Here is a 15471-nt window from a genome sequence, read left to right on the forward strand (position 1 = left end):
TAAACAGCAGAATAAAAGATAGATAATAGGAAGTAAGGAGGTCATTCTCAAATTGGAAGGGGATCAAGAGATGGGGGAAGACAGGGAAAGGGGATGAAAAAAGGAATTAAGATACGTACATGTACCAACTCCACACAGGAATGTAAACATTATGCAATGCAAACATGTACTAAAAAATTAATAATCACTTTATTGAAGGTTTGATATGTACCATGTGTGGGTTAAGGGCTTTGTATATATTCATTATGTAATCCTCACAACAGTTCTGCAATTAAAATATTATTTTATCACCAGGTATGGTGGAACATGCCTGTAATGCCAACCAATTGAGAGGCTAAAGCAGGAGGACCATCAGTTCAAATTCAGCCTAGGCAACTTATTAAGACCTTGTCTCAAAAAGAAAAAGGGAAGAGGGAATGGGGATGTAGTTCAGTGTGAAGGCTTTGGGTTCAATCCCTAGTACTGGAAAAAAAAAAAAAAGAAGAAAATTATTTTCTCCACTTTATCTTCATTTTTAAATTGAGACTTGTGAAGTTCTTTAAATTCTTAACTGACTTCTTTATATTCAGAAATGTGAAGATGTCATACTTTCCATATGCAGTTAGTACCTGGTTGATAATGGAAATGGAATTTGAACCCAGTCTATCTGCCTTCAAATTAATGTTCTACTACTCTACTTCATATGGTATATGACCACATGTATCATTTAGATGATACATCAGACCGTTTCCATTGTATGTGACAGAAACACAGTTAAAACTAGTCCAAGAAAGCAGTTTTTTGTGTGTGTGTGTGTTTGTGTGTGTGTGTGTGTGTGTGTTTGTTTATTTTTTTCCGGTACCAAGGATTGAGGCCAGAGCCTCATGTATGCTAGGCAAGCATTCTACCACTGAGTTACAGCCCTAATCCAGGAATTTATTGATTTTTATGACTTGGGTAGACATAATTTTCAGGTACAGCTAGATTAAAGGCAGTTAAGTTTTCCGCCGCCTGCCTCGCAAGTGCAAGGTCCCGAGTTCAATCCCTGGATACCAAAAATATATATATTAATTTCCTTTTCCTTTATTTCAGGTGAAGGCTGAAATATTAGACATGGCAGATAATGTATTTGATGATGAGTACCTGAAATGTACTGACAGGATGGAAATGAAATATGTTCCCCAACTGCTCAAGGAAGAAAAAGCAAATCATCAACTCTTGGAGACTGTGTGGGAAAATGCAAAAGCCAAATGGGAATCCCAGAAGCCTCAGCTGTTTCTCCCTACAAAGTTTCAGGATAACCATGGAATAGCCCTGATGACATATATTTCTGAAGCTAAAGAGCAAACTCCTTTTTACCATCTTTTCAATGAAGCTGTGAAAATGGCTGGCCAGTCACGGAAAGATTATATCTATGGCTTCCAGTTCAAAGCTTTGCATTTTTACCTCACAAGAGCTCTGCAGTTGCTAAGAAGACCTTGTGAAGACAGTTACAAAAATGTGGTATATAAGACAAGCCAGGACACTTCATTTACATTTGGAGGGCAAAACCAAGCCAGACTTGGCAATTTCACATTGGCATATTCTGCCAAACCTGAAGTAGCTAATGACCAACACATTGTTTTAACTATCTACACATGTTTTGGAGTTGATGTTGAAAAATTTTTTGGTAAAGAAAGTGAAAGAATTACTTTAATACCCCTGAGTGAAGTTTTTCAAGTGTCACAGGAAAAGGCTGGCAATAACCTTATCCTTCACAGCACAAACAAGACTTGCAGCCATTATGAGTGTGCATTTGTAGGTGGTAAGTGTCTCTTTTCTGCTTATTCTTATCTGGGAGGAAAGGAATGGGATTCTTAGGCACAGGCAGAGGTCGGTTAAGGAAAATGAGAGGTGTTTGAAAGGAGAAAGGACTCTGGCAGTTTCCAGTCTAGCTCCTTTCAAACTATTTATAATTTTATCAAAATAATGAATTTACTGTGTCACTAAAAGTTAAAAAATAAAATAGTACTATAAGGCAGTAGTTCTCACTGAGAAGCATTTCTGTCCTCCAGTGATTCGTCAGTGGTCAGAAACATTTGTAGTTGTCACAACTGGGGATGAAGATGGCTTGCTATTGGCATCTCATGGGTAGAAGCCAGGGACATTGCTAACATATGCATAGGATGGCCTCCCATAACAGAATTATCTGGCCCAAAATGTCAGTAGAGCTACTGTTGAAAACCCTTACTATCAAGTTTACTGTGAAAAATAGCAGTCCCCTGCCTCACTGGCCCCAGTTTCTACTTCTCAGTGGCACCTGTTCTAATTATTTTAGCTCTTTTTTTCAGGTGTTTACTGTCATGTTTCTAAGTAACAAGATTCAACATGTTATTTCTTGATTTAAAAATTTGAGAACGAGTATTTAGCTCTTATATATCATGTGTTCCTTAAGAAATCTTTGTCACTTTTGGCTTTACAACAAACTTGACTGAGCCGGGGATCTAGCTTAGTGGTTCCACCGCCTGCCTCGCAGGCACAAGGTCCCGAGTTCGATCTCCGGTACCAAAAAAATAAAAATAAAAAAATAAAACAAACTTGACTGATAAATTTTCATTAAATAAGTCTAGAGGTAGGCTATCTTATGCAGTCATTCATCTATATCATCAATACTCAGACTCTTTCTTTTCTACCATCCTGAGAATATTGGTTTTTGGATTCATATTTGGGATGTATCTGGTACAATTTTAAGCATGAATTCATGTGCAAGATGGAAAGGATGGAAGAATGAAAGCTAAATTATTTAATGAAGAAAATAAAGGCTTTCCCAAAACCTTTAGTAGACTTATGATTCTAAATCATTTACTAGAACAGTTTCTTAGTCATCCATACCTACAAGAAAAGCTAAGAAAGAGGGTAATTAGCCTTTTTATTCAGTAGTATAGGGAGACAAAGGAGACGGGAACTAAAACTGACTGTTAGGTCAGTGATAATTACCACCCTCTTCTCCAGAATGTGGATTTCCCCATTCCCCATCTCCCAGTAAAGACCAGTCATAGCTGAATAAAAGAGTTGATTTTCTCTGCCAAAGTACCTATTTCTTCTTGGGGTTATTTTATGATTTTCACTTGTTTGTTTAAATTTTATCTCCATCAGTAATTCACTTCCAATTCCTTTGACAGAAATAGAAATTTCTTAATGCATTGAGATATATCAAATCATCCCTCATTTCCTCTTCTCTTTTTCTTCCCTGGATATATGCCTTCTGGATTCCCCCATCGTCCTGCCCTATAATATGCTCTTTAGGCTTGCAGAATGTTCTTAAGTCTCTTTTTACCACTCTGTGATGTTGCTTCTCCCCAGTTAAGAGATCTCCTATGATATGGTTAGGGTCTGGATGTCTCCCTCAAGCCTCATGTGGTCATAGGTGGCTGAATCTACAGTGTGTGAGGCTGGGATTAAGGGTGTGTGATTATTATTAAATCAGAACACTGATTGGTTTGGCACTGCCTTAATCCTGGTAGCCTGAATACAATATAAGGGACAGAAAGAGGCTTGCCTTCTTCCTTCTTGCTTTTACTATCTTCCACCACCATGAACTGTTGACCCTCTGCCATGTGCCACCCTGCCTTGGAGCCAGTCGATTATGGACTGAAACCTCTACAAACTGTGAGCCAAATAAACCTTTCCCCCTTAACTTTGGGTGTTGGATATTTTGTCTCAGCAATGAGAGAAAAGTAACTAAGACACCATATTCTTGGATTTGCATTTTTTCCTTGAATGACTCTTTTGTTTGACGGGATGAGTCTGGGAGTTCTATAGAAGTTTCCTGAGAAATAGAACATTGAGGCAAATTTTCTAAAGACTTTGAATGTCTTAACAGGACTGTCTTTAAACTCAAATTACAGTTTTTGTAGATTTGATTTCTATTTTAGAATTTATTTTTCTTTGGAATTATGAAGATGTCCCTCCAGTGATTTCTAGGCTCCAGAGTTACTGTTGAACAGTGTGAAGCCATTCTAATTATTAAACCTTTCAATGAGATCTATTGTTTTGTGGTATTGGAGGTTGAACCAGGGCCTCACACATGCTAGGCAGGCATTCTGCCAGTGAGCCTGAGACTTATTTTTTTTTTAATCTGGAAAGTTTAGGGTGTTTTCCTTATTATCAGCTATTCTGAAATTTTATGGTGTTGTGTCTTGATGTAGATAAGTAAAGAGTTAATAAAATCCTTTCTGCTATGAAAATGGCCTCCTGTTGATCTTCTAGTATTATTTCTCTGTCATCTCCTAAAGGTGGAATGACAGCTGTGTAGCCATCAACACTACCTATGGTAAACAAAACCCTAGATTGGTAAAGTGCATCTGAGCTGGGGGGATTATAAATGAACTACAAATATTTGAGGGGAAGGCATGGTTTGGGGATTTCCTGTATGTGATACAGCATACTCAGATGTTTTCCTTGTTGAATTCTGGAAGAACAAGACTCTTGTATCATCAGTCCTGCTCAAGATTGGTAGGTTCAAGAGATAACTGTAATCTCATGTGGCATGGAGCTACTGAACTAGGGAAGCTTTTGCACCCAATTGTGTACTTTTTTCTTCTGTCATTTTAGGACTGTCATTTTAGGGGTTAAAGAATTTTCCTGGACTGCTGTGAGGATTTCCATTGAAGGGAAGATCTAATGCTACCCTGCTACTAAACATTGTGCTGTGTTCCCTCCCTTGCTTTTTTTGGCTAAACTCAGTAAACTGGTAAGGAGTGGCCCTTTGCGGTTCTTGTAAATGAGACTAACTGAATCAAAAGCAGAGTGAATAATGAGGTAGGCCTCAAGTGGGGTAGACTTTTAGACCTTGACTCAGTATATCCAAGATAATGTGAGATAAAAAGGCTAAGTAATGAATGTGGATGAGAAATCAAGCCTCAGTGGGGGGCTGATACACTTAGGAATGGGTAGCAGAAGCTATGTGGCCATTAAGGTGTCTAGGGTACAAAATTTAAGGAAATCCCCACTTTTGGGGCATACCTTTGCATGATTCATAAAGTGACTACTCCTTTAAATTTTGTACTCTAGGCACTTGTTTTGCCTAGTCCTGCATTTGAGTTACGTCTGAGTGAGACTATTTTTGAAGGGCAGATAAAGCATAGAAAAAAGTAAATATATATTAAAAGGAAATGTGTTCATTCCCTTCACCAGTTATACATTGGACCTGACCAAAAACCAAGCCAGCTAGAGCCAGCTTATATCAGCTCATGGGAATTAATTTTAGGTAACAATCTTATTCCCAGGTCCTCCAACATTACAGTAGCTTAAAATTTGCCATGGTTCATTTACATGTATTACAACCCCCTTATTTTCTAGGGATATGTTCCAAGATCCCCAGTAGATGCCTGAAACAGTGGATAGTACCAAACCCTATATCTACTGTGTATTTTCCTATGCATACATACTTACGATAAAGTTTAATTTATAAATTAGTCACAATAAGAGATTAACAGCAATAACTAAAAGTTGTAGAAGTTATGTGAATGATGACTGTCTTGAAAGAATGAAGACAAATACTAATATTTTTAGAGTTTACCAATGGTAACTGAAACCACAGAAAGTGAAACTGTGTAGAAGGAGGGATTACTATGGAAATCAGCAGACACCGTAATGTTAAACTTTACCCGTACATCTCAGCCACAATCCAGTTGCTGTTCAGTGACAGAAATCACACCACTGTTATTGCTCCTGATGCATTCAACCAAATGTCATTTGTGGAGTCCTTGGGTATGTGAAATCCCTGGCTCCAAGGCAGAGTTAGCACTTGTGTCTAGTTGATGGGCTGAGACAGGCAGTACCACCCACAGACTCCATGTTTGGGAGTGGAATTGTAATACAATTATGGGTGGAACTATTGGATTAATTGTAAATTAGCCAGGGCTCAGACCCACATGAAGAAATGCATTATGAGCCGCATATGATGAAATGGGGAGGGGAATAGGGATTAAGCAGAGGCTACACAGTAGTTTAATATTCAAGTCAGCCACTGCACTGGAATGTTGATTGAACCCTAGACTGAAGTCCTCTGCTGCCATCTATAGATAACTAATGGGAACCCAGGGTCAAAAACTACCTAAAGGTCAAGCCAAGCTGTTTGAAACATTTATGATGAGGGATTTTTAAAGCTCAAACTCAAACCGGGCGTGGTGATGTATGCCTATAATCTCAGCACTCAGAAAGCTGAGGCAGGAGGATTGCTGTGAGGTCAAGGCCAGCCTGTTTCACAGTGAGTTCAGCACCAGCCTGCACTACAACAAACAGCTGAAAGAAAACGAGCCTCTGGGATTATCCAAATTTAATTCTTAAAAATCCACCCCCAGCCCTTGAGAGCTTATTAAATATATGCTTCACCATTGGTACAGATTTGCATCTATTAGCATTTCCTAGAAGTAGCAAGTTTCTGTGCTGTTGTCTTGGATTGTCTGAGATTAGAGAATCTATCAGTGTAGCTAGGACAGATAGGAAGTGACATATTTTAACCCACCATTGTGAGTCAATGCGTAGAACAATTAGGAAGGTTATTTGTCTATATGAGTTCATAAAAAATGGTAGAACTATTCACTAATAGTCCTCTTTGGACTCTTACCTGCCAGATTTGTTCATCACTGTTCTATCAGCCAAAGTTCAACCCAGGATATATAATCAGCAGGAAATATGTATTTGAATATTTATTGGAAGGAATTGGCTTACACTGTTACAGGAACTGGCAAGGTAATTCAGAAATCCATAAAGCAGTCTGTGAGGAAAGGCAGGGCTGAGACTCTAGCACATTAGCTGAAGCTGCTGTTCACAAGCAGAATTTCTTCTTCTGGAAAGTCTAAGTCCTTTTCTTAAGTTCTTCAACTGAGTGAATCAGGCCTCCACAGGTTATTTTGGATAATCTCTGTTATGTAAAGTTAACTGACTATGGACTTTAATTCTATCTACAAAATATCTTCATTTTAATAACTAGGTTAGTGTTTGAATAACTGAGAGCTATTCTAGACAAGTTGACTTATAAAACCTACCCTCAACCTTTACTAGCTATCTATTGCATAACAAATTACTCCAAAACTTAGTGATTTTAAGCAACGTTTATTACCTTACAGTTGATATACATCAGGGATCTAGGCACAGCTTAGATGTGTCCTTTGACTAATTCTGTGACAATACTGTGGTCATCTTAAGACTTGACTAGAAAAGATCTGCTTCTTAGTTCATTCACATGTTACTGGCAGGGCAGTCTTTCATGAGTTGTTCAACTAAGGCCACAGTTCCTTATGAACTGTTAGCTGGAGGCCTCCTTCATTTCTATCCTCCATAGAGCACCTTACAGTATGGCAGCTTACTTCATCAAAGTGGGCAAGAGAGAATGCCTACAAGTCAGTCTTTTGCAACCTAATTATAAAAATGATGTATCTCCACTTTTGTTCTATTCTGTTTGCTAGAACAAGTTGATAGGTTCAGCTCACACTCAAGGGGAGCAGATTCCCCAAGGGGGTCATGTTGGAAGCTGTTTACCATAATTTCAACCTAATCTGTTATAGTCTGTCACCTCCTCTTGGGGATGATCCAGTTAAATTGTCCTTTTCCCCAAATGATGAGTTCTGTAGTGACCTCTTGGGGTATAGAAAAGTAGACAGAGAACCGCTGGAACCACAAGTCAGCATCTAATTTTGTAAACTGGTGTGGGGTTTTTTTTGGGGTGGGGGGTTTGTTTTGTTTTGTTTTGTTTTTGTGGTACCCGGGATCAAACTCAGGACCTTGTGCTTTCAAAGCAGTCACGGGGTCACTGAGCTAAATCCCTGGCCCTGTAAACTGGTGTTTTTGATCTGATTAATGTGACCTGTCCTTTGCTGAGATTATATGAAATATATATTCATTTACTGAAGTGAAACTAGATACTATATGAAAATTCACCCATAGACTGAGGTCAGGGCAAGCACACCTACAGGAGTATGTCTTTCCTTCCATTTCCCATTCTCCAACTTGAGCCCTTCATGCTTGGGAACTCAGCAAAGCCAGAAATCAGCATGGCTAGTCCATTTTATAAAGAGCTGAAGACACCTAGATGAGTTAACCTTGGAGAAATCTTCATTGAAGAGGCTGGTAGAATTTTTCAACTGATGTCCTATTCCTTTATGAATGATTTTCTTACTATGGTAGATTTGCTTATGGGCCTATAATATGTAGTAGAGACAATGGTCATATGATAAAAGCTTCACTTGCTTTATTAGTCTCCAGATGTGTGCTTTAGATGCAGTTACTTGTATGTACATATGTGTTTTAACAAGGTTGAGTTCACAAGTTGCATTTACTGAATTTGTTTCCATAGAAAAAAGGGACTGGATATGAGTTTATCTTTAGTAATCCAGTTTGGGATATCCCAGTAGTCTGACCATAGAGTCAGGGCATTAGTGTTGTCATATGAATCTATGTAAAGGTATGTTCAGTCAGTTTCAAGATATTGTATTTACTGGCAGGCAAAAACCAATGTATATCTTTTACAGTCAATGGATGTAGCATTCCTTTAGGTTTATCCAAGCTTGGAACAGGCTTCTTTATAAGTGAACTGTTATTTCAGGTGTTAAGTCTTTTTTTTTTTTGGTTTTTTGAGACAGGGTCTTCCTTTGCAGTTCAGGCTGGGCCTGAACTCACTATGTAGCCCAGGCTAGCCTCGAACTTGAGGTGATCCTCCTGCCTCAACCTCCTGAGTGCTGGGATTACAGGCATGCTCCACCACGCCGGGCTCAGGTGTTAAGTCTTAAAGGGCCTCATTGACCCAATAGTTTAGATAAAATAGTAGATAAGGGTGCTGGAATGTCTAATGCAGAGGTTCTCAATTTTTTTTTACCATTAAATTTATTGGTACATTTTAGGTATAAAATACAGTTATATTCATCATTGGGATCTTGTACCATTACATGAGTATCTTGGTACTTATTTTTTTCCCTTTCTCCTACCCTCCCTTCACCCCCTCCACCCTTCCCTATTTGCAAAGACTTTGTTTCCATTTTTTCCCTTTTCTCATATTTTTTCTTTTCCCTTCTTTCCTTTCCCCTACCCCTCCCACTTCCCCTGATCCTTTAGACCTTTTCTTCCTATTACACAATATCAATTATACATTTTTAAAATTATGATATCAAGATCTAGAAGACATTACCACAGATTTTACAGAATTTAAAAGGATATAGAAAGCATATTACAAAAATCTGTTTTGAAATAAATTCGACAACTTCTAAGAAGTACCTTGGAAAAAAAATTAATGAAACTAACTCTGGAGGAAATATAAAATTTGAATAGCACCTATTAAAGAAACTATATTCCTAGCTTGAAAACCTGCCTATATGACAACAACAAGCTCATATACATTTTAACTGATAAATTATATCAAACATTTAAAGCAGAAAAAAGAAGGAACACTTCTCCCCACATTTTAGGAACTCAACATTGTGCTAATCCTAAAACTGGATAAAGATAATAGAAGAAAAAAATATAAACATAGATAGAAATTCGTTTAACAAAACAAACTCTTAGAAGTCAGATCTGGCAGTATGTAGAAAGTGGTTTTATTATAGGGATGGCAGTGTTGGTTCAGCATTGGAAGATCCACCCCCAAAAGTCATCATTTTAACAGAGGAAAGGAGAAAGCCATATGATCCTGTCATTAGTTGGAGAAAAAGTATTGGACTAAATTCCACATCTGTTCGTGGTAAAAGCTATCAGGAGACTAGAAGTAGAACAGAACCTTCTCAACAGATCAAAGACATGTACTCCATTCTTCCAGCAAAAATGCCTTATATGAATGGAGAAGATACAATGCTTTCTCCTTAAGATGGGGAACAAGGGCAGATATGCCTACTCTTCATCTGTCCATTAAACTTTGAAACATAGGCCTAAACCAAAATAGTCTGGCAATAAAATGACACAATTAGGATAGGATTGGCAAGGTAGAAGCAAAATCTTTATATGTAGATGAAATGATCATTTACAGAGAAAATACTAAGAAATCTCTAGGAGCCCCTAGGACTTGTATTTGAATTTAGCAGGATTAGAAAACACAAGGTATATATAAAAATTCAGGCCTATTTATATTTGCTATAAATGAAGAATTGGATATTTAAATTTAAAAGTTATGTAGGAGTACAAAGGACCTAGAAAAGTAAAAAAACAAAAACAAAACCAAAAAACAGTATTGGAAGACATTTAGTACCTAATTTTAATTTTTTTTTTGGTGCCGGGGGATTGAACTTGGGTCCTTGCACTTGTGTTTGCATAGCAGGTGGCGAAACCACTGAGCTAAATCCCTGGCCCTTAGTACCTAATTTTAAGACTTCCTCTAAAGCTGCAGTAATCAAGCCAGTGTTGGCATAAGGAAAGACATATAGATCATTGGAATAAAACAGAGAATCTAGAAATAGAACCACACATATATGGACCATTGAGTTTTGAAAGATTATTTAACATTAACATTTTATAGAACATAAACTCAATTCAAGAGCAGAGAAAAAGATAGTGTTTTCAGCAAATGGCACTAGAACCCTGGTATCCATATATAAAAAATTAACCTCAACCCTTTATTTCCACACATAAAAATAACTTGAAAGGATCTATGAACCTAAACATGAAAGACTAAAACTATAAAACTTTAAGAAGAAATAATAAGGGAAAATGTTTATGAATTTAGGGTAGGCAAGAATTTCCTAGGATACAAAAAACATGATGTATAAAAGAAAAAAATTGATAAATGAGATTCCATCAAAATTTAGAACTTTAAATGACATCGTTAAGAATATGAAAAGTAGTCCTTAAACAGACCATATTTATAATGCATATAACCTATGACCAGAATATATAAAGAACTCTTACAGCTCATTAATAGGCAACCCAATTAAAAAGAAGACACAAGAAGATAATAAATAGCCAGTACAGTGCAAGGAAAGGTGTGCAGTGTGCAGCACTAGAATCAGAAAAATACTGATCAGTACAACAAGAAGATTGAATTATACACTCATTAGGGAGATGAAGTTAAAAGTTTTAAAAGCACAAATGTCACCTTAGGTGTGAACCAGTTAGAACTTTCTAATACTGCTAATGCAAATGTGTAAAATGATAAAACCATTTTGGAAAACAATATAGAAATTTCTTGTATTACTGTTAAGAACCAAAAGTCCTGTTCTTAAGTATTTACTTGAGAGGAATGAAAACACATGTTCACAGCCGGGGATTTAACTCAGTGGTTTCACCGCCTGCTGGGCAAGCGCAAGTACCCAAGTTCAATCCCCGGTACCAAAAAAGAAAAGAAAAGAAAACACATGTTCACAATAGATTTGTGCATACAAGTTGATGTATCCCTTATCTGAAATTCTTGGGGCCAGGGTGTTTCAGATTTTTGTTTGAAATCCACTTGATCTGAAAAGAGGAGAGCTACGCCTGCTTTTGAGGGGGGGGCGGTTACTGTCACATGGAGTATTGTTTTCCACCCTTTAACTTTCAGACTGTGAGTTTCTTTTTGAATTAAATGTGTTTCTTATATGCAACATATTGTTGGATCTTGCTTCTTGACCCATTCTGCCAGTCTACTTCTTTTGACTGGTGAATTGAGACCATTGACATTGATGGTTATAACTGAAACATATTGACTTATCATTGTCATGACTTTTTCTGTTTGTTGGATTCTCCCCTTGTGTTTAATTTCTTGTCGCGCCTGATGGATTCATTCTGCTGGGCTTCCTGGGGTTGTGATCCTCATTGTCTGTTCCTAGGATATTGTCTAAAATTTTTGGAGTGCTGGTTTGGTATTCATGAAGTTCCTAAGGTGCTCTTTGTCATGAAAGTATCTTATTTCTCCATCAATTTTGAAAAATAATTTTGCAGGGTACATCCATCTGGGTTGGAGGCTGTTTTCTTTTAGGGCTTGGAATATGTCACTCCAAACTCTTCTTGCCTTTAGGGTTTGTGTTGCGAAGTCTGCTGTGATTCTGATGGGCTTTCCTTTGTATGTGATTTGTTTCTTTTCTCTCACTGCTTGTAGAATTTTGTTCTTCTGTTGGATTTCTGGAATCTTAACAATTATATGCCTATGTGTAGATTTTTTTTTTAATCAAAGCTAGCTGTAGTCCTATATGCCTCACTTATCTATATGTCAAGTTCTTTTCCTCTGCTTGGGAAGTTCTCTGCTATCACTTCTGTGAAGTTTTTTATGTCATCTGCACTCTCTCCTGTTTCTTCAATGACTCCAATCAGTCTTATGTTATTCTTCTTTGCATCGTCTAGCAGCTTCTGGATTGCTTTCTTGTGGTCCCATACAATTTTAAAGCAATTTTCTTTTCCTGATCACTAATTGCAATCTTATCTTCTATATCTGAAATTCTGTCCTCACAAGGACAGAATTTGGCTCATTCTGCTGTGTACTTTCTTTCTTTTTTTTTTGGTACCGGAGATTGAACTCGGGTCCTTGCGCTTGCGAGGCAGGCATAGATATATAGGTACAGCGGGTGGTACAGCGCCCCGGAAGCCTCCTCTTGTGCGCTGGGAGCAGCTCACCTTTTTGTTTCACCCAAAGTAACAAAGATTTTCTGGGATATTTTCTTCCAGAAATTTTAGTTTTAGCTCTTATATTTGGATCTTTGTTAATTTTTATATGATACCACATATGGCATACATGTCAAAGTTTAATATTAAAAAGATTATCCTTTTTTCTATTGAATTACATTTCCATTCTTGGCAAAAAGTAGTTGCCATGTATGTGTGGATCTATTTCTACACTTTTGTGTTACACTGATCTGTCTATCTTCATGCAAATATCATAAATATTAAAAACCATAGCTTTATAATAAACTTGAAAACCAAATAGTATTCATCCTATAACTATTCTTTTATTATAAAGTTGTTAGGATTTTTCTGTTGGTTGGTTGGTTGGTGGTCCTGTTCCCCCTGCATACTGGGGTTTGAACCTGGGCCTAGCTACATCTCCAGCCCCTTTTTTATTTTGAGACAGCATCTCCATATCTTGCCCATGATAGTCGCAAACTCATTATCCTCCTGCCTCAGTCTCCCAGATTGGTAGAATTACAGGCATATGCCCACTATGCCTGGCCCACAAAGTTTTGATTATTATAAATTCTTTATGTTTACATATGAATTTTAGAATCATCTTGTCAATGTCTACAATTTCTGCTCGGAGTTTGGTTAGACCTGTCTTGAATTTATAGATTAATATAAGCACATTTTAGCAATAGCTACTTTTGCAAGTGAAGAAGACAGTATTAATCTATTTATATCATCTTTTTTTTCTTTTGAATTCTTTTATTGGTACATTTTAGGTATACAGTACATTTACATTTATCATTGGGTGCTTGTACCTGTACATGATGTATCTTTTAGTTCTTTTTTCCCCCATTACCTGTGCGTACTTCACCCTCTCCACCCTTCCCTATTTACATAGATTTTGTTTCCATTTATTTTTCTTTTCTCATAATTTTTCCTTTCCCTTCTTCCCTTTCCCCTTCCCCTCCCACCACCCCTACACCTTTGGACCTTTTCCTATTTCAAATTATCAATTATTCATTTTAATCCTTTTTACACTTTCAGTTTCTCACACTAGAGAAACTATTCGGTATTTATACGTGTGTCCTATTTATTTCACTTAAGAGTATGGCCTCAATATGCATCCATTTAGCTATCAATGTCTCTACTTTCTCATTCTTTATGGCTGAGTACTACTCCATTTTATAAAAAAAATCACATCTTCCTTATCCAGTTTCCAGTTGATGGGCACTTGGGCTGTTTCCAAGCTTTAGCTATTACGAACTGTGCTGCTATAAACATGGGTGCACATATATCGCTGTGGTATGATTCTTCTAATTCTTTGGGGACGATACCCAGCAGGGGAATGGCTGGGTCAAATGGGACCTCTAGTCCTAGTTCTTTGAGGTATCTCCATACTGATTTCTACAGTGGCGGCAACAGTCTGCACTCCCACCAACATTCCTTTCTCTCCACACCCCCACCAGCATTTGTTATTGGTTGATTTCTTGATAGCAGCCATTCTTTCTGGGGTGAGGTGGAATCTCAGTGTTGTTTTCATCTGCATCTCTCGAATGACCAGTGATGTTGAACATTTTTTCATATATTGATTTGCTGCTTTTACTTCTTTGTCTGAGAAATGTCTGTTCATTTTGGATGCCCATTTTTGAATTGGGTCTTTGAATTTGGGGGGTCTGACTTTTTTCAATTCTTATTATATTTTCTCAATAGTAGACCTTTGTCTGAGGTACAGCTGCTAAAAATTTCTTCCCACATTGTAGGTTGTCTCTTAGCTCTGTTGGTGGGTTCTCTTGCAGTGCAGAAGCTTTTTAATATGATGAGATCCCAATTGATGATTCTTTGTGTTAGTTTCCGTGCTGCTGAGGATTTGTTCATAAAGTCTTTTCCTATGCCAATGTCTTCAAGAGTTCTACCTAACTTACCTTCCAGCAAGTTTAGTGTTTCTGTCTTAATATTTAGATCTTTAATCCACTTCAATCTTAGTTTAGTGCATGGTGATAGGTATGGGTCTAGTTTTAATCTTTGGCAGGTTGAAATCCAGTTTTCCCATCACCATTTATTAAATAGGCTATCTTTCCTCCAATGATGGTGGTTGGCTCCTTTGTCAAAGATGAGGTGGCTGAGTATGTCTGGAGTTGTTTCTGCATCTTCTAATCTATTCCACTGATCCTCGAGTCTGTTTCTTTGCCAGTACCATGCTGATTTTATCACAGTAGCTTTGTAGTATAGTTTCAAGTTGGGGATTGTGATACCCCCAGCCATGTCTCTGTTGCCTAGAATTGCTTTTGCTATTCTAGGTCTCTTCTGATTCCAAATGAATTTTTGGATTGTTTTCTCTAGTTCTGCGAAGTATATTGTTGGAATTTCAATCAGCATTGCATTAAATGTATATAGTAGTTTTGGAAGTATGCCCATTTTCACTCTATTGGTCTTTCTACCCAGGAAGAAGGGATATCTTTCCATTTTCTTATATCCTCTTCGATCTCCTTTCTCAGAGAGCTGTAGTTTTCAGTGTAGAGGTCTTTTGCTTCCTTTGTTAGGTTGATTCCTAGATATTTCATTTTTTTAGATGCTATTGTAAAAGGAATTGTTTCCCAAATTTCTCTGTCAATGAGTTTGCTATTTGTGTATAAGAAGGCTATTGTATTTTGAGTGTTGACCTTGTATCCAGCTACTCTACTGAATCTGTCAATTAGGTCTAGAAGACTTTTGACCAAGTTTTTTGGGTCTCCTATGTAAAGTATCACATCATCAGCAAATAATGACAGTTTAACTTCTTCCTTTCCTAGCTTTATTCCTTTTATTTTTTTCTCTTTTCTAATTGCTGTGGCTAATGTTTCCAGAACAATATTGAACAGGAGTGGTGATAGTGGGCATCCTTGTCTTGTTCCTGATTTTAGCATGAAAGTTTTCAGTTTTTGACCATTTAGTATGATGTTG

General features: G+C 37.3%; 1 protein-coding gene across 14 annotated transcripts in view; it reads left to right on the plus strand.

Annotated features, from left to right (window-relative positions):
* The window catches only part of Art3 (ADP-ribosyltransferase 3 (inactive)), a 148574-nt gene that overhangs the window by 100053 nt on the left and 33050 nt on the right, over positions 1-15471 (plus strand). For all 14 annotated transcript variants that reach the window (XM_013073358.3, XM_087215856.1, XM_087215848.1 and 11 more), the window contains exon 3: positions 1072-1783. In XM_013073358.3, coding sequence (XP_012928812.1) covers positions 1072-1783 — 712 coding nt within the window. The remainder of the gene's footprint in view (positions 1-1071; positions 1784-15471) is intronic.

Source organism: Heterocephalus glaber, unplaced genomic scaffold (assembly GCF_053883595.1).
Source record: "Heterocephalus glaber isolate CG9 unplaced genomic scaffold, H.glaber_assembly_v1.0 deba00001454, whole genome shotgun sequence".
NCBI classification, from domain to species: Eukaryota; Metazoa; Chordata; class Mammalia; order Rodentia; family Bathyergidae; genus Heterocephalus; species Heterocephalus glaber.